The sequence below is a fragment of the Nomascus leucogenys genome, chromosome 19 (genome assembly GCF_006542625.1).
Source record: "Nomascus leucogenys isolate Asia chromosome 19, Asia_NLE_v1, whole genome shotgun sequence".
NCBI classification, from domain to species: domain Eukaryota; kingdom Metazoa; phylum Chordata; class Mammalia; order Primates; family Hylobatidae; genus Nomascus; species Nomascus leucogenys.
Window position 1 is genome coordinate 16,022,884 of NC_044399.1, and position 26,597 is coordinate 16,049,480.

The 26,597-nt window shown below is 37.8% G+C and overlaps 1 protein-coding gene across 3 annotated transcripts in view; it reads right to left on the minus strand.

Annotated features, from left to right (window-relative positions):
* The window catches only part of FAM49A (family with sequence similarity 49 member A), a 110,686-nt gene that overhangs the window by 21,458 nt on the left and 62,631 nt on the right, over window positions 1-26,597 (minus strand). For all 3 annotated transcript variants that reach the window (XM_030799617.1, XM_030799619.1, XM_030799618.1), the window contains exon 3: window positions 17,020-17,099. In XM_030799617.1, coding sequence (XP_030655477.1) covers window positions 17,020-17,089 — 70 coding nt within the window. In that variant the 5' untranslated portion in view covers window positions 17,090-17,099. The remainder of the gene's footprint in view (window positions 1-17,019; window positions 17,100-26,597) is intronic.

A 26,597-nucleotide genomic window follows, 5' to 3' on the forward strand; every position in this document is an offset into this window, starting at 1 on the left:
GTGTGCTTGGCTTTTCTATTTTTAACACAAAGACTGATCTTTAGTCAAAGAAAGGTACAAACACTCCCCACCACACACACACCAACAATGTTGCTGGTGAAAATGGGTCCTTATTTCTAGTTGCAGCCAGTGTTTTCTTTGGTAATGTTCCTTCTAAGAACCACATTCTAAGCTTCTAACCATTGCCAATTATTTCACGGAAATTGAGGAGAATGGTTACATAAAGCTGGGGTTACTCCTGTCTAACAATAAAGCTATTAAAAATCTCTGTGATTTACACGGGCAGTTTCAGAAACCAATACTTCCAGGAGCCCTGGAACAAGTGTATCCAGGACATTATCTGGGGGGATGATTTAAAGTCCTGTTCTGGACTTGCTACTGTGAAAGTTTGAAAATGTATCATGTGCCCTGCGACCTTGCACACATATACATTTGTTGTCAAGAACTCACTAAATTCCAAGTGTCTAGAATTTGCAATAGCATAAGTACCTTATACATTAAGATAGTTAAACAGGATTAGTTTTGTTTGCAGGGGCTCAATTTGTTAATGATGGTGAATATTAACTGTCAATACTTTCCTGTCACCTGAGGCAGCGTGGAAGATTTCGTTGTAGAGAAGAGTGATATTTATTTACACCAATGCATGGCACTCCTTGATGCTAATGGAGAAGAAGGTGGCTATGTGCTTTGTTTGTTGGGAAGGTCTTTGGTGAACCTGCCACAGGGCACAACAGCAGGGCTTGCACTGGAGAAGGGCTATCAAATCCATGTATTCTAATTTTTATAAGTCGGCCAAAGACTTACACTGTCTTCAAATGCACCGGGAACATATACACATTTTCCTAACAACCCATTTAGGACTGTATGGACAATTTGACAGAGAATCAAACTAACCTAAGATAATGTGAGTAGAAAACACCATTTACATAGAGATGTCTTTGGTTTTGAAAGATGCCCTGGCATTTCATCAACAGGATATATAGCTATCTCTGTGCCCCATGACTGTTGTATAAACACTGAAAAAAAGTACAGCAAAATGGATTCGCCAAAGCTGTAAATTAAATTCTGCCCTTCTTTCCCACCCTCTTTCTCTTTCCTCCAATCTCTTTCCCCTTCAGGATAAACTAAGAAGCATAAATAATTATCTATTATTAATATTGGGGGATGTAAAATGGAAGTGATTTATAGCACAATACTAACTGCTTATGAAAACAGAATAAAATTGCAAAGGTCTGCCAGAAAATATGTGTGACAGGGCTGGCATATTTACTAATGTTAGAGGACATTAGTCATCTTACACCAGGGCACGAAGCCCTTTCCTGTGGAACAATCACAGTAGGACTGAAAAGGGTAGGAGGGTCAAAGTTCCTGCAGGCTGTCTATTTTCTTCAAATGCAGTGGCGCTGTGGTGGGAGCAGTCCAAGGATGGCATTTTTGAGACCAGGTTTCACTGCCACTCAATATTAGACCTCAGGGCAAGCCAAGTAATCTCTCTGGGTCCAGATTCATTCTTGTTAAAAGAGAGGGAAGCTAAGAATAGCCTGTCTCCTCCCTACCTGCAGGGTCATAATGAAGATGATGGAATAGATTTAAAGCATTTAAAAAGCAAAAGTGCCAAAAAATGAATTTTTTTTTGTCACGGAATCTTTGTATTGCCATCAAAAAACTGCTTCCCAGGTATGTTCTGTTTTTGTTTGTTTGTTTTCTTTTGTAAAGTGAGGATACTAGACCAAAAGACATCTGATACTTCCCCTCTTCTTCCAAGATTATCAAGCCTCCTCTGAACAGCTTAGCAGATGGGAGGGGCAGCAGAGAAGAACAGATGAAAGAAGAAACCAATAGTGGCAGGGAGTGGTCTGAGTTAGCAACAACAGCAACAATCCCAGATGATAGCGGATTTGACTCAACACCTTTGTTTTAAAGAGTAGGAGTCTATATTCTGAATAGGTCAACATAGCCAGAGTATTTTTAAGAGTACAATGATTTGAAGACTTCAGAATTTCTTTCTTTACACCCCAGCCCCCACCACATCCATTACTGATCTTGGCATTCCTATTATGTTAATTAATGTGAGTTTGTCTTGCAAGAAAACCATTTTTTTCAGCCACTGTCTTCTAAGAAACATTTCTTTAGTCCAATATAGAACCTGTACTTCTGGCTAGCATATCACTTACTCTCTGCTCTGTTACAGACTTCTTCCCTACTACTTGCACTACTGTCTCTTCCATGTGCTTACATCTTATCTCCTCAACAAAATTATATGCTTCTTGAACAAGAGATCATGTTCTTCCAATGTCCCTATATTTATGTGCTATATTTCATCCCTCCAGGCCCCCTGCCACACTAAGAACCCACACCCCACTGCTGCTGTTTCTGCCTGAGGAATGCAAGAGCTGTTCTGCATATAGTTTCTTCATTGGTAACTGTCAATCAAAGCCAGTGTTCCTCAGCTTACATTTCATGCCCAGACCTAGGCTGGACACTGGATAAGACACAGAATAATATAAGCATAAGATGCCATCTAAATTCTCCCTTCAGGGATGTGTACAACGATGAGTATACAAACATACATTTGCAGAAGAAAACTACCAAGGCTTGATCCCTGACAGTGTCTCAGACAGTTGGTGATTAACCACCAGATGACTGATTCTTGACACTAACAGACTGACTTCTCCCTGCAGTTAATTCTAACACACTGATCAAATATTCTATATTTCCAAAGTAGTACCCAGCCAAAGTATGAGAGAAAGATAAAATCCAGAATTGAAAACAGAGAGTAGAATGTTATGAGATGATAGGAAAATCAATGAAGCATATTTATTGAGCACCTATGATATGGTTTGGCTGTGTCCCCACCCAAATCTCAATTTGATTTCCCATGTGTTGTGGGAGGGACCCAGTGGGAGATAATTGAATCATGGGAGCAAGTCTTTCCCATGCTATTCTTGTGATAATGAATAAGTCTCATGAGATCTGATGGTTTTATAAAGAGGAGTTCCCCTGCACAAGCTCTTTCTCTTTGTCTGCTGCCATCCATGTAAGAAGTGACTTGCTCCTCTTTGTCTTCTGCCATAATTGTGAGGCCTCTCTAGCCATGTGGAACTGTAAGTCCATTAAACCTCTTTCTTTTGTAAATTGCCCAGTCTCAGGTATGTCTTTATCAGTAGCTCGTGAAAATGAACTAATACAGTAAATTGGTACCAGTACAGTGGAGCGCAGCTGAAAAAATACCTGAAAATGTGGAAGCAACTTTGGAACTGGATAACAGACAGAGGTTGGAACAGTTTGGAGGACTCAGAAGACAGGAAAATGTGGAAAAGTTTAGAACTCCCTAGAGACTCGTTGAATAGCTTTGACCAAAATGCTGATAATGATATGGACAATGAAATCCAGGCTGAGGTGGTCTCAGGTGGCGATGAAAAACTTGTTGGGAACTGGAGCAAAGGTGACTCTTGTTATGTTTTAGCAAAAAGGCTGGAAGCATTTTGCCACTGCCCCAGAGATTTATGGAACTTTGAACTTGAGAAAGATGATTTAGGGTATCTGGTGGAAGAAATTCTAAGCAGTAAACCATTCAAGATGTGACTTGGGAGCTGCTAAAGACATTCAGTTTTAAATGGAAAATACAGTATAAAAGTATGGAAAATGTGCAGCCTGACAACGTGATAGAAAAGAAAATCCCATTGTCTGAGGAGAAATTCAAGAGGGCTGCAGAAATATGCATAAGTTACTAAGAGCCAAATGTTAATCGCCAAGACAACAATGGGGAAAATGCCTCCAGGGCATGTCAGAGAACTTTCCCATCACAGGCCTGGAAGCCTAGGAGGAAAAAATGGTTTTGTGGGCCAGGCCCATGGTCCCTCTGCTGTGTGCAGTCTAGGGACTTGGTTCCCTGCATCCCAGTTGCTCTAGCTGTGACTAAAAGGGACCAAGGTACAGCTCAGGCTGTGGCTTCAGAGGGTGCAAGTCCCAAGCCATGGTGGTTCACATGTGGTGCTGAGTCTGCAGGTACACAGAAATAAAAAAACTGAGGTTTGGGAATCTCCAGATTTCAGAAGATGTGTATGAAAATGCCTGGATGTCCAGGCAGAAATTTGCTGCAGGGGTGGGGCATTCATGGAGAACCTCTGCTAGGGCAGTGCAGAAGTGAAATGTGGGATGGGCACCCCCACACAGAGTCCCTACTGGGGTGCTGCCTAGTGAAGCTGTGAGAAGACGGCCACCATCCTCCAGACCCCAGAATGGTAGATCCACCAAGAGCTTACACTGTGTGCCTGGAAAAGCCACAGACACTCAAAAACAGCCTGTGAAAGTAGCCAGGAAGGGTGCTATACCCTGCAAAGCCAAAGGCGCAGAGATGCCCAAGGCCATGGGAGCCCACCTCTTGCATCAGTGTGACCTGGATGTGAGACATGGAGTCAAAAGAGATCATGTGGTAGCCCCTCTGTTTTGGCCAATTTCTCCCATTTGGAACTGTATTTACCCAATGCCTGTACCCCCATTGTATCTAGGAAGTAACTAACTTGCTTTTGATTTTACAGGCTCATAGGTGGAAGGGACTTGCCTTGTCCCAGATGAGACTTTGGTCTTTGGACTTTTTAGTTAATGCTGAAATGAGTTAAGACTTTGGGGGACTGTCGGGAAGGCATGATTGATTTTGAAATGTGAGGACATGAGATTTGGGAAGGGCCAGAAGCAGAATGATATGATTTGGCTGTGTCCCCACCCAAATCTCATCTTGAATTCCCACGTGTTGTGAGAGGGACCTAGTGGGAGGTAATTAAATCATGGGGGTAAGTCTTTCCTAGGCTCTTCTTGTGATAGTGAATAAGTCTCATGAGATCTGATGGTTTTGTAAAGAGCAGTTCCCCTGCACAAGCTCTCTCTCTTTGCCTGCTGCCATTCATGTAAGAGACATGACTTGCTCCTCCTTGCCTTCTGTCATAATTGTGAGGCTGCCCTAGCCAAGTGGAACTGTAAGTCCATCAAACTTTTTTCTTTTGCAAATTGCCCAATCTCGGGTATGTCTTTATCAGCAGCATGAAAATGGACTAATACAGCCTATTAAGTGCCAATGATGCCAGACACTTCTGGGAGATATGGATTCAATGATAAAGTTCCTGTCCTCAAGGACCTTAGGAGGGTGAGGACAGGATCATTAGATTCAGAAAGCATTTATTGGGTACTTGTTATATGCCTGCCACAGTGACAGGTGATGTGGGGGATGAAGTAATTAATAAAATAAGACTGACATCCTAAAGTGAAAGTTACAAACTATCAGTAATAATTTAGTAAAACAGTATAATAAAAGTCATCATGCAGTGAGAGCTAAATGGCATTAAATGTAGAGACTTTTTTCAGGAACAACCTAAGTGGAAGCTAAGAAAGTTTCTCAGAAAGGAAGATGTAAAATATGGCATCATTGAAGCTACTATTTCACCCTTTCTTGGAAATCTTCCCAGGATTGTCCTTCTGCAACTGTCTCTTCTATCTTTTCTCAGATGAAATTAGTTATTCTCTCCTATGAATCCTAGAGCTCAGGTCGTGTCCCTGCTACAGCATTTACCAATATTGCATTATTGATGTTGGTCATCACGTCTGCCTCCTCCAGTAGAATGTAAACTTGCAGCTATTCACACCACAACTATCAGAAGCTTAGCATGAGAATACCCCTTTTATGATAACGTGAAAAATTGAGCCAAAAGTGTTGAGTTGTTTCCATTTAAAATAAACAGATAAAGGAAATGTAGACTATACATACAATGCAATATTATTCAGTCTTAAAAAAAGAAGGAAATCTTGCCATATGCAACAACATGAATGAACCTTGAGGATATTATGCTAAGCAAAATAAACAAGTAACAGCAGAACTCAAACTGCATGATTCCACTTACATGAGGTATTTCAAGGAGTCAAACTCATAGAAACAGAGAGTGGTATGGTGGTTTCCTGGGCATAGGGAAGGGAAAATGAGTAGTTGCTAATCAATGGGTATAAAGTTTCCATTATGCAAGATAAATAAGTTCTAGAGATCTATTCTACAACAACTTGCCTATAGTTAAAAATACTGTATTATACACTTAAAATCCGATCAGAGGGTAGATCTCATGGTAGGTCTTCTTACCATAATAAAAAAGAAAAGAAACATAATCCAATATATTGTGTGAATTCATTTCAATTCTGATTAGAGTAAAAAAAACCTATTAAATGCCATTTGAGAAAATCAGAGAAATATCTATACATACTATATATTTGATGATACAAAATAATGTTAATTTAGATAAATATCTGTAACACATTTATATATAAATATGTAACACATTTTCATATTTTTAAAGAGATGTAAAATTCACAAACAGTATTGCTCTCACCCTAACAAGAGAACAAGTTATATACTCTACAAAATCCTTGTTATTTTCAACTATAAGAAAGTTGAGGTTGCAAAAGTCCTTAATGAACTATAATCCATAAGGTGACAAGACTTTCCTAGGAGATGTGAGACCACAGTGATTTCAAGTTTGACAGAGAAATGGTAAGAGGAGAAAGCTGCCATAAATGCAGGTAACAAGAATATAGCTGACATTTTCACACACTGTAAAAGGAAGAGTGTGAAGTGTCATGAAAGCTAAGAGTCCCTGGGAGCTCCAGGCAGAAGGACAGTCTATGTCAACCCGCAAAGTCTCTTCCATGAACCTTCACCAAGTGCTAACAAAAGAAGTTGAGAACAAGAAAGGAAAAAAGATTTTAAAAAAGAAACCCTCTGGGTAGGGGAAGATACACAAGAGAAATGCTCCTACACTCTCAGTCTTACCTAAGGGTGAAGCGTGATCATCTATGACTGCGGGAGGGGAGGAGCATTGGGAAGGTGCCCTCTAGGGCCCAGCATGCCAGGCCTGCTGTGGTAGACAGAGCAGAAAATGAAGAGAAAGCCACCAGCCACTCCCCAGTAAATAAAGAACAACTGTCTGCCTGGTGAGGCCGAGGAGGTTGAGAAAAGCCATCCTCAGAAGCAGGTGCTCTAGAGGGCCTTCTGAAGCCTGAAAATGTGACAGTGAAAACTGAGACAAACTCTTCAGATCCCTAGCTCTGGTAAACGGCCTGCTTTGATCCTTTCCTCAAATATCTGAAATTTACAGTGAACCAGGTATAACAAGAAACAGTGTAGCCCAGATCCAGTTTGGATGGACTCAACCACACTAGTGGACTGACAGAAGGAAAGGCATGTGATTTTCTGAGTGCACGCATTATTCACATCAGTCATCACTGTTCTGCTGCCTGGCATTTGTTCAAAAAAAGCAAAGGAAAAAAATTACCAAACACAAAGCAGGAAAATATCACCAAAAAAGTAAAGATTCAATAATAGAGTCTAGAGATAGCCCAGAGGTTGAAATGTATAGATGAGGATCCTAAAATAACTATAAAAATATGTTAAAGAATCTATAATGTTGAATAATGTATGTGTAAAAATGGAAAATTTCAGAAAATCCATTGAAACTATTTATTAGGTTGGTGCAAAAGTAATTGCTGTTGGAAACAGAAATGCTAAAAATGAAAAATTCCACATTACGTGGTTTTTACTAATGATAACCTCCTTGATAAGTTTATCATTAGTAGAAAGTATAAGTAAACTTGAAGACAGACCAATAAAAATTATACAAACTGTATACAAAGAAAAAAAGAATTTTAAAAATAGAACAGAGTATCTGAGATCTGTGAAGCAATGTCAAATCAACTTACTTATACAATTGGTGTCCCAGAAGAAGAAGAAAAAGAAAACAACAGAAAAAGACATTTGAAAAGATAATAAGCAAGAATGTTCAAAATTAATGACAGGTATTAATTCATAGATCCAGGAAACTTAGAGAACCATAAACAGGATAATTACAAAGAAAACATACCCAGGCACATCATAGTCAAACTACTACAAAACAAAAATAAAGATAAATTATTGACAGTAGCCAGAGAAAAGCATATTACATCTAGGGGAGCAATGATAAAAATGGCTTCTCATCAGAAACAATGAAAGCCAGAAGACAATGGAATCATTTCTTTCAAGTGCTTTAAGAAAAACAAAGCAAACAATAACTGCAACTCCAAAATCCCCCAAACCTGTGGATCTAGAATTCTATGTAAGTATCCTTTAAAAATGAAAATTAAATAGCAATATATTTAGACCAATAAAAACTCAAAGAATTTGTTTCCAATAGACTTGAACTAAAAGAAACATTAAAATAAGTATTTTAGACTTGGGTAAAATGACACCAGAGAGACCTTGTTATGTGACAAGGAATGAAGAACACCAGAACAAGTAAATAAATATGCAAGTAAATATAAAGGCCTTGTTAAAATCACATGCATGCGCGTGCACACACACACACACACTCTTAAATGATAATTAACAATTTAAAATAAAAAACACATTGCAATGAGAAGTTTATGGCATATATAGAAGCAAAATATGTAACAAAAGCACAAAGTGAAAAGGTGTTAATTTACAGGTACACTGTGATAAGTTCTTAATTTCTTTACTATGTAAAGAATAGATTTTGAAGGCAGATCACAATCATGTATATTATAATCTCTAAAGCAAGCAAAAAGTGACATAACTAAAAAGTCAGCAGAAAAGACAAAATACAGTACCAAAATAGAGTATCCCAAACAGTTTGATTTATCAGAAAAATATGAAGAAAAAAAGAAGGCAAATATGATAAATAGACATAACACCAAGATAGACTCAAATACAAACATGGATTAAATGTAATTCAATAATTAATTGTATAGACTCAAATACTAAGCTCAAATACAAACATTAATTAAACATATATATAAACATTAATTAAATGTAAATGGACTAAATATTCAATTAAAAGGAAGTTTGTTTTTTTTTTTTGAGACAGGGTCTCAGTCTAGCATCCAGACTGAAGTGCAGTGGTGTGATCTCAGATCACTGCAGCCTCCACCTCCTGGCCTCAAGCAATCCTCCTGCTTCAGCCTCCTGAGTAGCTGGGACTACGGTGCATGCCACCATGCCTAACTAATTTTTGTATTTTTTGTGGAGATGAGGTCTCGCTATGTTGCCCAGACTGGACTTGAACTCCTGAGCTCAAGCAATCTGCCAGCCTCAGCCTCCCAAAGGTATGGTGGTATGAGCCACTGTGCTCAGCCTAAAAGGCAGATATTATCAGCCTGGATGAAAAAGCTAGGACCAGCTATATGTTGTTTATAAGAAACACACTATAATGATAAAGACATAAACAGGATGAAAGCAAAAGACTGGGAAAATATATACCATGTTAAACACTAACCATAAAAAGGCTGGTATAGTCAAAATATAAAATGCTTAGGGGTATATTTGACAAAAGATGTGCAGCACTTCTATATTAAAAACTGTAAACTATTAGTGAGTAAAATTAAATGATATATAAATAAAAGGAAAGAAGTGCTATATTCATAGATAGGAAAAATCAATATTAAGCAGATGGCAATTCTCCCCAATTGTTCCATAGATTTGATGCAATTATAATCAATATCCCAGTAGAATTTTTTGTTGTAGAAACTAAGGACTAATTAGAAAATTTATTTAGAAAAGTAAAGGAGTTAGAATAGCCAAAACAATCTTGCAAAAGAGTTAAAAGACTTACTCTTTCTTGACTCTAAGACCTATGATTTGTTATATTTGGTATTAATTGGTGAGAAGGTAGATCAATAGAGCAATCAGAGAAAACAGAGAGTCCTGAAGTAGCCCATATCACACATATTACAATTAGCAAATTTACGAAATGGACATTAAAGCAATCCACCTGTGCTACTACAATATTATAGACTATGAAAAAATAATAAACCTTATACCTTTATCACAACATATACAAAAATTAGTTGAAGATCAGTCACTGATCTAAACGTAAAGCTTGAAACAATATAGCTTTCAGAAGAAAACAAAGCAAAATATCTTTGTGACCTTGGTATAGGTCATAATTTCTTAGACTACAGAAAGTGCTTAGCATAAAATTTAAAAATTATAAACTGTACATCAAAATTTGAAACTTCCATTCATGAAAAGATATCATTAAGAAAATAAGTAGGTAAGCCTACTATGTAAAAATATTCGCAAGATATATCTCACATGTATCCAAACTACAATAAAGAACTCCTACAATTTACCAATACAAAGACAAACAACCTAATTTAAACTAGGCAAAAGACATGACAAGATATTTTCTTAAATAGATAAGCAACTATACATTAAGCACATGAAAAAGAGCTCAACACTGTCAGTTATTATGGAAATGCAAATTAAAAACACCATGAGATACTACCCCACCACTGCTAGAACAGCTAACGGGAAAAAGACTGACAATACCAAATGTTGGAGAAGATGTGGAACACTTGGAGTTGCTTAGTTGTTGGCAGAAATGTAAAATAGCACATCTCATTTGGAAAGCTGTTTCACAGTTTCTTTTTTTTTGTATGTATAAGCACGTTTATTATTATTATTATTTTTATTTTAAATCCAGTGGGTACATATGCCACGTATAAGTTTTTTACAAGGGTATATTGTGTTGTTTCAGTTTCTTGAAAAGTTACATATAACTACTCTATCACCGAGGAATGCCACTCCTAGGTATTTACCCAAGGAATATAATGCCCACAAATATTCTACAAGAATGTTTATAGCACAATTACTAATTATAGCCCCAAACGGGAAATAGCCCATATGTTTATCAACAGGAAAATGAAAACAAATTGTCATACAACAGAAGAGTACTCAATAACAAAAAGGAAATAAACTATTGATACATGTAATGACATGGTTGGATGTCAAAAACATTATATTGAGTGAAAAACATACAAAAAAGCATATTCTGTATGATTCTATTTATATGAACTTAAATAACTTATAGATTAGCTAAATTAGTCTTTTACAATATAAGTCAGACCTGATCAGTAGCTGTTTTTGGGGTCTGGTAGGTAGACTGCCTGGGAAGGGGCTTGATGGAACTTTCTGGAGTGACATGAATATGTTGTGTCTTGATAGAGTGTGGCATTTGTCAAAACCAACTAAAATGTGAACTTAAAACCAGTGCATCTTAGTGCATGTAAATTATGTCCCAATGAAAATAAAATTTAAAAAGTGGAGTTATCAGGAAAATAAGAGAAATAATATATTCTGTGAAGATGGAATAACGTCAGCATTAGCCAGAAGAAAAGAATTGGATCTTCCAAAGGAATCCTTTTTTAAAAACAAAAAAATTTTACAACTTTGTTGAGATTTAATTCAAGTGCCATACAATTCACCCATCTAAAGTGCATAAGTAAACACTTTAAAATATATTCTTAGTGTTGTGCAACCATCATTACAATCAGTTTTAGAATATTTTCATTAACACCCCATTGCTAATGGGCTGTACCCATTAGCAGCCACTCCTCACTTCTCTCCAACCCTCTCCCCACCTCCGGGCCTAGACAACTAATCTTTCTGTCTCGACAAATTTGCCTATTCTAGACATTTCATATAGATGAAATCAACAGTGTGTGGTCTTTGTAACTAGCTTATTTCACTTAGCACAATGATTTCAAGGTTCATCCATGTCATATCACATATCGGTACTTCATTTTTTTAGTTGATCAATAATATTGCATTGAATTGATATAACATTTTATTTGCCCATTCATCAGCTGATGGGCATTTGGGTTGTTACCACTTTTCAGCTATTATAAATAATGCTGCTATGAAAATTAATGTGCAAATTCTTGTGTAGACATATATTTTCATTTTTTTTTGCATATATATCTAGGAGTGGAATAGCTGGGTCATATGGTAGCTTTATGTTTAACCTTTTGAAGAATTTCCAGACTGTTTTCCAAAGCAGATGTACTATTTTACATTCCTACCAGTGGTGTATGATAATCCTATTTTTTTCACATCCTCACTAACACTTATTATCTCTCTTTTTGATTAGAACAATCCTAGTGGGTGTGAAATTCGATCTCATTGTCATTTTGATTTGCATTTCCTTCATGACTAATAATAGTGAACATCTTTTCATGTGCTTCTTGGCCATTTGTTTATTTTCTTTGGAGAAATGTCCACTCAGATCCCAAAGAAATCTTTGATATATCAAATTATTTGATGATTAAAAAAACAGTTTACTTGAAGTGAGAATGCATAGATTTGAATATACTTGAACCTCTACCTAACTTGGAGATCTTCCAATCCAAGCTTCGGATCTTGGAGCTCAAAAAGTTGCATGGGTTAGCTCCTCTGTTGTAAACACTAACTATGTATCCTCACCTAGATGCATGAATTAAAGGTGGTTCACAAAGCAGCTTATCATCAGAAGCTCCTGGAAATGTGGGAAAAAATGGATTCTTGGGACTAAACAACTGAATCTGATTTTTTAGGTGAGTCTCAGGTAATCATATAAAAAGAAGGTTCACAAGATGTTTCTAATGATCATTTCAGCCTTGGAATTACTGAAACTACTTCATTGAAAGGTTAATGCCTGCTGCCCATGTTGGGTGCCATAATGGTGGGTCTGATTGCACAATCTTGAGTAGAACTTCAGACATACTTCTTCCTGCAAACTGAAGCCATCACTCATGAAAGATTAGTTTGCTACATTAATCTTTCATTCCTCCCTGTCTCCCAGACTTCAAAGAGGACATGGAGACATGGCAAGGAAGTAGAGAGAGAAGAAAAAGAAATAGAGGGATGACAAACAACAATAAAGAAGATGTTAAGTGGTTGTAGAGAAATGTGAATACAAAGTATATAGAATGCACTGTAAAGGTCAGATGAGAATTTAAATCAGAGCTATGCAACAGGAAAACCTAAGGACAGATGTGTCTAATTTTGTATTGTTTTGACCCAGCTTAATTATATCTGTTTGACCCAGTTCAATTATATTCTATCACTAACTTCAAAAAGAATATTTAACACTCAAAGTAGAGGTGCCAAATTCATTAAAGTTGTTACTACATGCTATTCAGCCTTCCTCCTTCCCGCCACCTCTTCCTCCTTAACTCTTTACAATCCAGCCTCTATATTCAAAGCAACAAATTCGGAATCTGCTCCCCTAGTGGCCACTAGTGACTGGACCACTCACTGCCTAATTCATCAGTCCCTTTTCAAGCTTCATTCTTCTTGACAGCTCTGCAGCATTGAATCCATTTACACTCCCTCCTTCTTGATCACCTGTGCTCTTGTGACTGCCTGGATAGAGCCCGCTTCACTCTGTTCCCTCATGGGATCAGCAACTGTTACTGAGATTCATTCATGGGTTAAGTGCTGAGTCATAAAACTGAGGGGGGCCCAGACCCTGCCTCCAGGAATCTCAATTTAGTAAAATGTCCTCCTTCTTCTACAGTCTGACCTCTCTCATGGATCCTCGGACTGCTCAAGCCCCCTTTAAACATAAGCATGCCTAATGTTCCCATCTGCTCAGCTCTCTGGTTTTCTGTCAGGGATGTCAGCTATTCTCTTTGGAGGTGAGCCCCAGTGCTGGACATCTAGCCCTAAGCTCCTAAGCTTGGCAGCCTTACCTTCCATGGTCTAACCAAAGCCAGCCTTCCATTTCATCCCCCATTTCTCTCCAGGAAGCATTTGGTATTTTGTCTAAATCGGACCTCTTGCTGTTCTTCAAACATGCCCTTCTTATTCCAGTTTCCATGCCTTTAATCATACTGTTTCCATCTGCTAAAAAACTCTCCCTATCTGTGCCTGTAGAAAAAACACTCATTCTTTAAAGCCCATTCCAAATGCCACCTCTTGCAAGAAGACTTCTCCAATTCCTTCCATAGCCTTCTGTTTCCCGAAACTAGAAGTATGCTCTTTTTCCTTCCTTACTCTCATGCCACACTGTACTCTTGTAAGTCCTTTATTCATTTCATCTTAAACTGAGTGACTATATTGTCCTCCACTCTAGCCTGAGACTTCACTGGGCAACGACTGCTCTTGTTTACTTCTGTGTCCCTAACACTGAGTGGCTTACAAGTACACTCACAACCATATTCAACATGCCCTAGTGGACTGAATTGAAATCCAGAGACTCGAGGAGAAATCATGATAGCAGCCCACCTTCCCTACCCCTCCAGTCCACCATCATTTCTTGAAAATCATCTTTAGGAAATAGGATTTTCAAGATAAAAATTTTTTTCCATGGAATGTGTTAGTTTGCAGGCAACTAAGATGTCCCTCTCTGGTCAGGGATAGAACGATTGCCGTAGCTCTTCTAGGAAGCTACTGGTGGTGAACACTTAGGGGAAGTAAAACCAGGGGAGGAGGAGCGCCAAAGAGATCTGTGTTCCCATCTTGATCTCCTAGTCATTTCCTGTGTGACTTCACCCTAGTTATTTATCTTCTCAGAGTCTCAGTGGAATAAAGTTAATCTTCTCCACAGGACTGATGAGAAAACAAGCAGGATTTTATATATGTTTATAAATTTATAGTTCTATATCTTCCTTAAATACTATAGCGCTAGTCCCAGGAATAAGCCACCAGACATGTGAATCCAGTCCACACTTCTTCCTCTTGAGGAAATTACATCGACAAATGGAGTTTTAGTACCATAAACTATCATCAAAATTTGAGACTTCTAAATGCTCTGTTTAGCCACCATGACCTTTCTTTACATAAAGCATTAAGAAAATATTCAAAGTACCAGACTGGGCAAAGCAGAGTACGCTGGTAGTAGTGGGTGGGGGTGTCCTCAAGCCCCTCTCAACGCCTCCCTACGTGCTATGGCGGTGGGGGATGGAGTTTTTGAACATAGACTCAGAAATCTGATGCTCAGGAGAATAACAGTTGAAAACCAGTTTTAAATCCCTGCAAATTCTACTTGGATCACTTTAAAGGCTTTTGAGATTAGACTTGACCAAGAACTCAACACTGGTCTTTCTGGAAGCATGGAAATCTGAGACTCCAAGAACAGCTAAACATGCAAGTGTTCTGGGAGGTACACATGAGCATGCACAGATGCATATGGAATTTAGGGTTTCCAAAACAGAACAAGCACGTTAGTCTCCTACTCCCAGGCCTTTATACACCCCCACAGTTGTGGATAAATGGGACACGTTACCACTATTTTGGCCTTTGTACACACTGAATGCAACAATGTAAAATGCATCTGATAAGAAATGGATGGGAACAATTAAACATGTAAATAGTAAAAGAAGGGTGGTAAGATTATAGATAATTTGTTTTGTACTTTTTAAAAAAATTAATAAACCATTCTTTTAACAACATATATGTGTGTGTGTAGGGGTGTGTGTGTGTGTTGTGTGTGTGTATTTTTTTTAGAGGAATACCAAAAGTTAAACCAGTAAAAAAAGCCCATTTGCTTGATATATCAACTCACTCTGCCTCTAGCTAAACCAGTTAAACCAGTAAAAAAGCCCATTTGTTTGATATATCAACTCACTCTGCCTCTAGCTAAACCCCTTACCAAACCAAACCAAACCAAACAATAAGAACACAGCACGCTGAGTTAAATCAGAAGCAAGGCATCTTTCATTGACTATAAACTAGATTAAATGTGTTTTCAGAACATACGAGCTTTGGGGACACTTTTCCTTTCCAAGAGGCTATTTAAAACCTGCCAAAGACAGCAAAAAAAAAAAAAAAAATACACCTATGGAGCTTACACTTTAGGTTTAGTGCACCTTAGAAGGGTCTTATAGCATTTCCTAACCAAACTTCTGTTAGAAGGTTTAATCTATATGCAAGGAAGTTCCAATTTTTATTTTTAATGGAGATAAAATACTTGAAAAATTAAAGTTTAAAGCACATTAGAGTTTGCAACAGATGGTGATTACTGGGAAAAAAAGACATTTAACTGTGCTTGCTATTGTGAAACTGGAATTTTGAAAAGGGGTGAACGTGAGAGTTAAGGAAGAAACATGAGCTTAGTCTGAGCAAACATAAATGTTCTTCATTCATGTACTCATTCTCATTTGTCAATATATTCAATCAAAAAATAAGAAAAAGTCTCTGTCTTTTTTCAGTCATGATTCTTAAGCCATTTCACCTGAGAAAAACTTAAAGTTTTTGATAAGAGAAACATAACCTTTTGGATAAAAAGGATATACGTCAAAATCCTGAAATGGTTTGTACAATCAAATAATATGTAAAGAACAAAGGAAATACTAAAAATGTTCTGTAAGCCTTATTTCTGAGTATTGATCATGATTTTCTTTCACATTTAGCAATATTTGTTTTATATGAATCTTTGTAAATTACTGTCCTTAGTACTTTCTTTGGAATGTGATACAGCAATTCATAAACACTTTTAGGAAAAATACATGATGGTTTTCTTCACATCTTTTTTCCTTTGTATGCACTTAATAATTGTGGGCTTACGACCTTCAAAAGGAAAGCAAAGACTAAAATGATCCTCTATTTATGCTAGGGCTACAAAAGTTGATCACTTCTAAAAATCAAAGAAAGCCATGGGTACATTAAACACATTTTCCATTGGATTTCTTAAAAATTAGGGAAAAAAGAAGGAAAATGACATTAGAAATGATTTCAGAAAAAAAATGCATAGTGACTGATATGATTTGGCTGTGTCGCCACTCAAATCTCATCTTGAATTGTAGCTTCCATAATTCCCATGTGTTGTGGGAGGGACCAGATGGGAGGTAACTGAATCATGGGGACGGGTCTTTCCCATACTGTTCTCATGGCAGTGAATAGGAGTTTCACGAGATCTGCTGGTTCTATAAAGGGGAGTTCCCCTACACAAGCTCTCTCTTGCCTGCCACCATGTAAGACATCCCTTGCTCTTCCACTATGATTGTGAGGCCTCCTGAGCCATGTGGAACTGTGAGTCAATTAAAGCTCTTTCCTTTATAAATTACTCAGTCTCAGGTATGTCTTTATTAGCAGCATGAGAACAGACTAATACAGTGACCTTTGGATTTGATTCAACTATGATATAAAATCTTTATGTTACAACTTCCTTATCAACAAACTATAAGGAATGTAAAAATGTTTCCATTATTATAATTCTTGGAACTTACTTTCAAAATCCAGGAAAAAGTGTGGATAGTTTTCAATTTCCCTGGTAAGGACTTTGAGCAGGTTTCCCATCCCAGCAAACCTAGGAAAGGCAACACAAAACCAAATACCATTAGCAACATAAAAAAATAGACTTGCATGAATATCCCTGGGTCCCCCCATAGCTACCTTTGAAGACCAGAAAGAGAGCATCTCCAACCCAGGGGTTGAGCAATAACATAGCAACTCATTTCTAAATTGGTGACAGATAAATATCTCTGAGGTGCTGGGTCTCTAAAACTTAGGGACATGTCATACAAAGTGTGACAATGATAGAAGTGTTACAATCTCTCGAGAATACACCTGTAGTCCATATCTCGTTCACCATATAAAAAAATAAAGAATAGTCTATGAAAAGAATCAGGTATTTTCATTATAGGAGACAAAGTTTAGGAATATTCTCCAAAGTGCTTCCCTTCCACTTTCCTAATCCCCTGGATCCTTACAGCAAATGTTTTGGCTTTGCTTTGTTTCCTTTGGATAGATGTGGCACATGTCACATCAGTGGACAAGACAACAAAGAGGGCATTTTAAAAATACCTGTCCAAAAAAGTAAGTTCCTGAAAGCTCATGAGGAATAGAGTTTAGAAACATATATTTACACTGCCAGGAACTCCTCTTAACATGTATAACAGGCCAGATTTCTCAGAGGAGTGGCTCCCAGGCAAGTTAGAGGATCTTGTGATCTGATATTTCAATGGTAATGAGATTGGATACTTCTGGAAGCTTAACAATGAAAAGGCATAATGCCCAAAAAGTTACTCTCAGTAAAATTGCAGCCTAAGACATCTGCAAAGATGAGTCAAATCAACAGAAAATTACAAGCCTGTTACATATCAGCAGTCTCAACCTAATAAAAAGAATAGCTAAAATGTAGGGCATTTTCTAATAAACAGAAAAATTTCTACTGCTCTCAGCTCTAGACATTAAACTATCTTCTTAGGGAAGTCATCAATCCACTCATTCATTCAACACATATTTACGGAGGAGCAATTAGATGCTGGGCACTGTATTCTTGGGAAGACATTCCTCTAACTCTGCTGTAAGTGAACTCTTGTGCCTCAGATATCTCAGTTTGTGAAGGATCATTTTGAAAAATTACTGAACTGGTGCAAGGAAACTGCTGGGCTTCAATTTTCTATGGCTACAGTTTCCAACAATATTTATGTTGATACAAGGAATTTTAAAAAACACACCATTCTAAGCAAGATGTGGCGAGAGAAGAATGCACTAAAAGGATGACTCTGCGCATGAGAATATGTAGCAAGTGGTGGAATCTGGCCTCCATAATCCTCCGCTGGGAAAACACACATTTGCAGACGTACTCCCCAATATAAATCACTAACATGAAATCAGAAGACAGACTGTTTAAGTAGTCTATCCTTTGTTAGACGGCCGGTGTCTAATCCCAGTTGTTTTCTACTACCTCTGTTATCCAGGGCAAGAGATTTCATCTCTGTAAACCTCAGTTTCCTCATCTGTAAAATAAACTTTTGAAAAGGATCTATTTCATCAAGTTGTGAGAATTAATGAGATAAAAGTATAAAATGCTTAGCACAGCACTTACAGGAAGTGCTCGAGAAGAATTAGGTGCTTTTACTATTGATGATGATGGTAGTCACCATCATCATCATCATCATCATGATTATCCTAACAGCCTTCAAATGCTTGTTTAGGATTAGCCTATGAAAGATGGATTATAATAGGCCATATGTTGTGCTAAGAAAGAGAAGACTAACAGAGAAATGATGAGAAAAAGTTTCTAAAAATTATAGTTGTCTGAATATTAAGTGACTTGCCTAGTGAAATAGTAAGTTTTCTCTCATTGGTGATATTTAAGCAGAAAAATGCTGTATCAGCCCTCAACATCGTTGGAAAAATGAGTTATGTGTGGGGCAGAAGGCTGGGCTAGATGCATCCTAGACATCTCCCACCTTGAGGTGTAGGAATATATTTGGGCATGCACACACAAACACACACACACACACACACACACACACACACACACACACACACTGGAAAGCAAACACCATATTTCTCTCTTCACAAAGATTATTGTCTTTTCTGTCATTCTTCCATTCCTTCCCTGCCTTTACGCCCATTTCCTTTTAAGATATTTTTGAGCAAAACCCTGTGTGAGGTAGGTTCTGCCAAATTAAAAGTTGGGCTGGTGGAGTCCATCCCTGCCATTGGGCAGCATTCACTAACCTCCTGGGTCTCTAGGAAATGATCTGTTTCCAGACTAAGGAAAAATTTCAGATTAGGTCTGGAGTCACTTCTTGTAGGAAGATGATTTTACTGTTTGTAGGAGTACTGACTTTCATACAAAGTGCTTTAATGGAAGTTAAATATTCTTAGGTTTCTTAGTTTTGTGCTATGAATGTGTCATAAGAGACCTGCATGGATTGGGCTTCCTCCTAAAATTCTGTCCTGTATGTGATTTTACTGTCAGCATACCTGAGTAGAAGATATAACAAGCCTTTGAAACTCATAACAGATAGAAACAAGCACATGAAAAAGTATGTCTAAATATTGGCTGTGGAATTCCATGTCTTCAAAAGGTTATATCAGTGGATTGGCTGATATCATCAGATATTTTTGAACATCATTCTAACATCAACCAAAATTAATTACTTGAAACTCTCAGGATTCTAGATGTGTCACCTCTCAAGCAAGGACCTCTAGAACAATGACTGCGGACACTGTAGAGATAGAGTACAGGTCTAGTCCCAAGGAACCTAGAAAACAAGTGTTTCATCTCATTATGGCCAAATGATTTGATGCTTACTGCCTCACTCCAAGGTTGATAAGTATTCATGGGCGTGTCTTCTGGTTTAGGGGGATCTGCAAAGTGAATTGGTCCATCATCACACAGATGGTCACCTAGTAGACATCATAGTTATTTTTAATTGGACCCAGAGTTTCACTTGGAAAGGCTTCTCATCCATATTCTGCATGACAGATTACTCTCCAATTTTTTCAAGCAGCTCGTCAGTGAATACAAAATATACATTGCTATTACCATAGTACTCGTGAAATAGCTTAATTAATTCATATAGAGCTTATTTTTTATTATTTTATCTCATTCAATAAAATAACTGGTTATTATGCACTATTAGAGAATGCAAATAAATAATGGAAGTAGGGGGAGTAGGAGAGTAAAAGTGAAATAGTAAGATAAAGGTAGAGGCAAGAAATAGATGAATTATAAGCTATTCCATCCAGAACATTTGTTGGAGATGGCTTATCGTTTGCTCCTGGATAGCCAAAGCAAAGAAGTGTCCCCTTCTATATTTGGTGTTCAGAAAATACAAACAGATTATACTAGAGAAGTACAGTTTTTTTTTTTAATTGAAAAAAAGGAAAAAAAGTCATGACTAAGACCAAGACAAGACAACGAGAAATCTCCTCTGGTTTCTAAAAGGAGAGGCTGTTTCACAGAGGAAGTCATATTTGAGGATGAGCTGAGTCTCAGAGCTCCCATGGGCAGAGCTGTGGTTACACAGCCAAATGGGTGGCAGAGTAGCTTGGTTGGGGTGTACTCTGAAGGGCTGGGAGTTCTGGCTTCTACATTCTATTTGGTGATACCCTCCTAATGACCTGCTGTTGGGTCTATCCCAAGGGACATCAGTTTACGACTCTTCCCTATGGTATGGGAGCTTATATCAGAGGGAATACGGCAATCCAGCAGGTACTCTCAGCTCCCTAGGAGGACTTTAATATGAGTATCTGAGTTTATTACTTAAATATAGTATGTTGTGTATACTGTAAAGTTTAGACTTACTTTAGACACACACACATATACACACAAGTACACACACACACACACACATGCACAATGACTCCCTTGGCATTCTTCAGAAATCATTTCTAAGTTGAAGTCCTACTGGGACATAATGTAGCTACACTGGTGCACATAGAAGTTTTCAGATCTAAATGCATTCCTGCGGGGAGGGTCTGGTAGGAGTGGAGCAAGGACAGAGAGTACAGGTTGAATACTCTCATTTCAAAAACCTGAAATCTGAAATGCTCCAAAATCTAAAACTTTTTGAGCACTGACATGACACTCAAAGGAAATACTCACTGGACTCCAGATTTTTCTATCTGGAAGGTTCAACTAAGAGGTATGATATAAATATTCCAAAATAAAAAAATTTGAAATTCAAAACACTTCCGGCCCCAAGCACTTTGGATAAAGGATACTCAAACTGTATAAGGTCTTGGCAACCAGATGAAAAGACAAGAGAGGATATACCAGTTGTATAAGCACTCATGAAGGGATGGGGTCCTGAAAATCAACATCCTTTATTTGGATGTTTCCTGCTTTGGAGAGTGATATTGGAAGGTGGTCCTCCTTTTATCCATGTCCTCTCTGGGAGGCCTTTTGCTCTTAGAGGCGCAAGTCTTCCCTACCTAGATTTTCCAGGACTCTGCCCCTTCTTTACTGAAATGAAGGTGTCTGGGCATCTGGGTCACTGGTCCTTGGCATTGGCTGGGTCTATTTTCCCAGGCACTGCAAGCTGGGACTAACTTACAGGGATTAAGACACAGTCTTGAGAATCTGAAGCAGAGTAGGCCAAAGTAACAATATGATGTGTTGACTCAGCTCATTCTCAAATATGACTTCTACTGTGAAACAGCTCTTCTCTTAGAAAACAGAGGAGGTTTCTCTTTGTCTTGACTCTCTCTTAGCCATGACTCTTTTTCCTTGTTTTTCAATCAAAAAAAAAAAAAGCTGGATTTCTCTAGTTTAACCTGTTTGTATTTTCTGAGCACCAAATCTTACCCAAAAAGGTGTGTACTGTAAGTAATACATGAATAGGATCATAGAAAAGAGTGCTTGAAAGAGTCTCAAGAATATAAAGCACCATCTAACTGCCTATTACTCCAGAGCAAGTCATTGTAGCTGTGAGTCTTGGGTTCCTCATTTGCACAACAGTATGATAATAGTATCTCCTGGATGGAACTCTTTTCAGGACTAAATGAACTGGGTGTGAAAGCACCATATATACCGTAAAGGGCTGGGCAAACGTTACCTATAATTGTTCAATCTTACAACTCCTCTTATAGTTTAAGATATTCAGGGAATCCAATAAATGGATTAATGTCCCCAGCATTGTATGATTCCATATGATTTCCATTTTTCTTTATTTTTCAAGAGTGGTGTCCTAAGATTCATGGTCCTTTATGTATATCTTTTCCACATTAAACTATAACCAGGTAAATGCTTATGGGCATTAATAGTTGAAAGATACTTTCTACAGGCAAGACACTGTATTTTAGATATGTTTTCTTTTTTCATATTCAAAATATACATCAGGCAGATATATATTATTAAAGCTTAGAAAACTAAGAATTATTAAAATTAAGTGTAGAAGCTGATTAAAAAATATAAATTCCTATGGGAGACAACTAAATTTTCAAAAGAACAATTTTTATATGTTTGTGTTAGATACATCCCATCAATACCTAATTTATTGAGAGTTTTTAGCATGAAGGTTGTTGAATTTTGTCAAAGGCCTTTTCTGCATCTATTGAGATAATCATGTGGTTTTTGTCTTTGGTTCTGTTTATATGCTGGATTACGTTTATTGATTTGCGTATATTGAACCAGTCTTGCATCCCAGAGATGAAGCCCACTTGATCATGGTGGATAAGCTTTTTGATGTGCTGCTGGATTTGGTTTGCCAGTATTTTATTGAGGATTTTTGCATCAATGTTCATCAAGGATATTGGTCTAAAATTCTCTTTTTTGGTTGTGTCTCTGCCAGGCTTTGGTATCAGGATGATGCTGGCGTCATAAAGTGAGTTAGGGAGGATTCCCTCTTTTTCTATTGATTGGAATAGTTTCAGAAGGAATGGTACCAGCTCCTCCTTGTACCTCTGGTAGAATTCGGCTGTGAATCCATCTGGTCCTGGACTTTTTTTGGTTGGTAAGCTATTGATTATTGCCACAATTTCAGAGCCTGTTATTGGTCTATTCAGAGATTCAACTTCTTCCTGGTTTAGTCTTGGGAGGGTGTATGTGTCGAGGAATTTATCCATTTCTTCTAGATTTTCTAGTTTATTTGCATAGAGGTGTTTGTAGTATTCTCTGATGGTAGTTTGTATTTCTGTGGGATTGGTGGTGATATCCCCTTTATCATTTTTTATTGCGTCTATTTGATTCCTCTCTCTTTTCTTCTTTATTAGTCTTGCTAGCAGTCTATCAATTTTGTTGATCTTTTCAAAAAACCAGCTCCTGGATTCATTAATTTTTTGAAGCGTTTTTTTGTGTCTCTATTTCCTTCAGTTCTGCTCTGATTTTAGTTATTTCTTGCCTTCTGCTAGCTTTTAATTCTACAAAAATTAAAATCCATTTTCAATGCAAAATTCCCAAACGTAAACAAATGCTTTAAAAAATATGAATGGTGTGGTCACTCTTTTAGTAATAGTTGGATTATCATCAAAGATTTAACATTTTTTTTTTTTGAGACAGAGTCTCACTCTGTTGCCCAGGCTGGAGTGCAGCAGTGCAATCTCAGCTCACTGCAACCTCTGCCTCCCATGTTCAATCAATTCTCCTGCCTTAGTTTCCCAAGTAGCGGGGATTACAGGCACCCGCCACCACACCCAGCTAATTTTTGTATTTTTAGTAGAGATGGGGTTTCACCATGTTGGCCAGGCTGGTCTCGAACTCCTGACCTCAGGTGATCCACCCGCCTTGGTCTCCCAAAGTGCTGGGATTACAGGCGTAAGCCATTGCGCCCGGCCAGATTTTACTTTTTAACCAAACAGTTGTGTCTATGTGTACCCCATGTCATATAGCACAAAGTCTAAGGAAAACAAATGTCTAATAAAGAAAACCCAAACAAAGTGGTTCATAAATACTTCTACTGAAAAGAAATAAATGCCAAAGCATAAAGAGTTAACACATAGATTTTCTAGCAATCTGAAGTGGGGGACTTGGGGTGGCTGCCCGCTCCGGTCCTAGGAGATCTGCTTTATCTTCCTCAACACTGACTCTCTTGGTGACAGCAAAATAAAAGGAAAAAGCAATGCCTATCCCATGAAAAGGTAATCTGAAGTTTGGGTGGCAAGTTTCTTCTTCCTCCTTTGGTTTTCTAATGAAAATGCTACCTTTAACAATTACTCTGAGAGAATTACTCAATCCCCAGGGCACTTACAGGTGGGGTATGCACTGAGCGAAGACATGGTTTCCATATTCAGGTGATGCACATTCTATTTAGGGAAACAGCACGAGTTAAATTAAACAATTTAATCTACCTAAAAGCACGTATCACATTCCTGATAAATCGTAAGTACTCAAATATATTAATTGAATGTGAAAATAATAGTATGTCCCCGGTATGTATTAAGTAACAGAGTAATTATAGTTATTACTACTATAATTTATGAGAGAAACAGGAACATCAGCATTTTATTGAGTGCCCACTGTGTGTGTGGCACTATACTTGAAGATTTCACACACTGTATTTCATTCAAACCTTACAGCAAACATCAGGTAGCTATAATTATCATCACATTGATTGGGGGGATAAAAACGAGGTTCGAATGGCTAAACAATTTTTCAAATACTACAAGAAAATAAAAGACAGAGTCACATTTGACATTGAAAATCTGTGAATCTGAAGACTACACTCTTTTCTGCACAGTAGAAGTCCTGGGGCTCCACATCCCTAGGAGGCGCCTGCTTGGGGACTTCAGAGAGTGTGGTCAGCTGAAGGTATGCGTAGGGTGCTGTATTGTTGAATGAACATGCTCATTTTTTCTGGGGAGAGAGCCCATAGCTTCCATTAGATTCCAAAGGGGTCGGCTCTACACTAGTGCTACTCAATAGCATGTACAGGAAGGAGGTGTTTCTTTAGGAAATGAAGGAAAAGAAAACTACGTGGGGTGAAGTCTTCTGGAAGAGTTTGCTCGATAGAAGAAGCAAGCTGCCACCCAGACGTGAAGAATCCTGGGAATCCGGGTTGGCTGAGAGAAGCCCTCCAGCTGAGGGGGGTTGGGGGGATTCTGAGTGTGAAGGGAACACAGAATACACATTGGGTGACTCCTCAATCCTCCAAAAACGGAGAATTTCTTCCTCAAGATTCACTTACTGCGCTAGTATTTTGAAATAGGTTCTTCAAATTTTTTTTCCCCAAATAGTCTAGAAGAAGGGTGTTTCTCTAGTCATTTTAGGAGTGGTAGCAGTGCCTCTAAAGCCCGCCTGCATGCCCTTGCCAAGGGAGGCACTCATCTTTAAGGGGTGACAATTTTGGATGTACTCATGGTATTTTCTATGACCACTTTCTTGGCTCTCAGTTCAAAACCACTTCTATGAGAGTTGGCTTTGAGGCTATTCAGTGGAAAACCGTGACTCTCTTTAAGAAATAATTCTCTAGTCACATTTCCAGTTTCAAAAAAAAAAGAAAAGAATTCATATACACAGACACTGTTTTTCACTATTTGCATGTCTATTTTTGTTTAGAAGAAAAATAAGTTGATAGCATTAGCTGCACTCCCAGAGTATAAAACCAAATGAATTCAAGCAGGGTTTATTTTAAAAAGAAGTGACTGTGGTTTATGGAGAAATTCATTTGTTTCTATAAATAAGACATATCAAAGGAAGCAGGCCTAGGGAACAGGGCAGTGTGAATGATGACCTCTGCCTGTGTATACCAAAATTTCAATGCGCAACCTTCATGAGTAGATCACAAGCTCCTAGATTTCTTTTTTGATTATGACTATTTGAAAGGAGAATTCCTAAGCCAATGTTACTTTTTATCAATAATGAACAGAAGGTGAGAAAATAAATCAATACAACAGCAGCCCTACCAGTGTTTATTTTCTAACATTTTTTTAAAAGTCTAAGACAATAATACTCGTCTCTAACAGATAATAAGACCTCTATCAGAAAGGATAGATTTTCTTATCATTTTGAATGACCTAATACCTTCCAGAATCTATAATCTTTAGCATCTCTGGTGCAAAGGCTTTAAGAAATCGAAGACTCAGATTACCTATAACAACATTTTGGGAATAAGGAAGTCCTGACTCATCCAATTTTTTTTTGGCAACATAGCATTTAAACTACAGACTGACCATGAATACACCAATAACATATATTTATATAATTTCACATCTTTGTCAAAGATGTGTCTGACTGCATTTATCTTCAGTATGAGCATGTGTCAAAGGGAGAAAAGTTATCACTGGACCCATTTTACAGGTATAAGAACTCCATGACCAGGTATAGTAAGTGTCCTTCCCAAGGTCCTCCAGATGAGTCCTGGACTTCATAATATACAGGCCCCCCTAAATCCCCAAATTTAATCTGAATACACTTCACATTAGAACTGGGGTCATCTTTTTAAAGCTCTCATTTTAGGAAAAAGGGATGGGTCCAAGAATCCACAGCACATTAGGGTCAAAGAAGGGACTAGAAGAGAGATGTTGTGGCTCTCAATCTCATGCTCTGTCCATTAATACAAACAGTAAATGGGACATCAAGTTCATTTTCTAAGACATGATGAACTCAGAATGCTCTTTGCTCCCT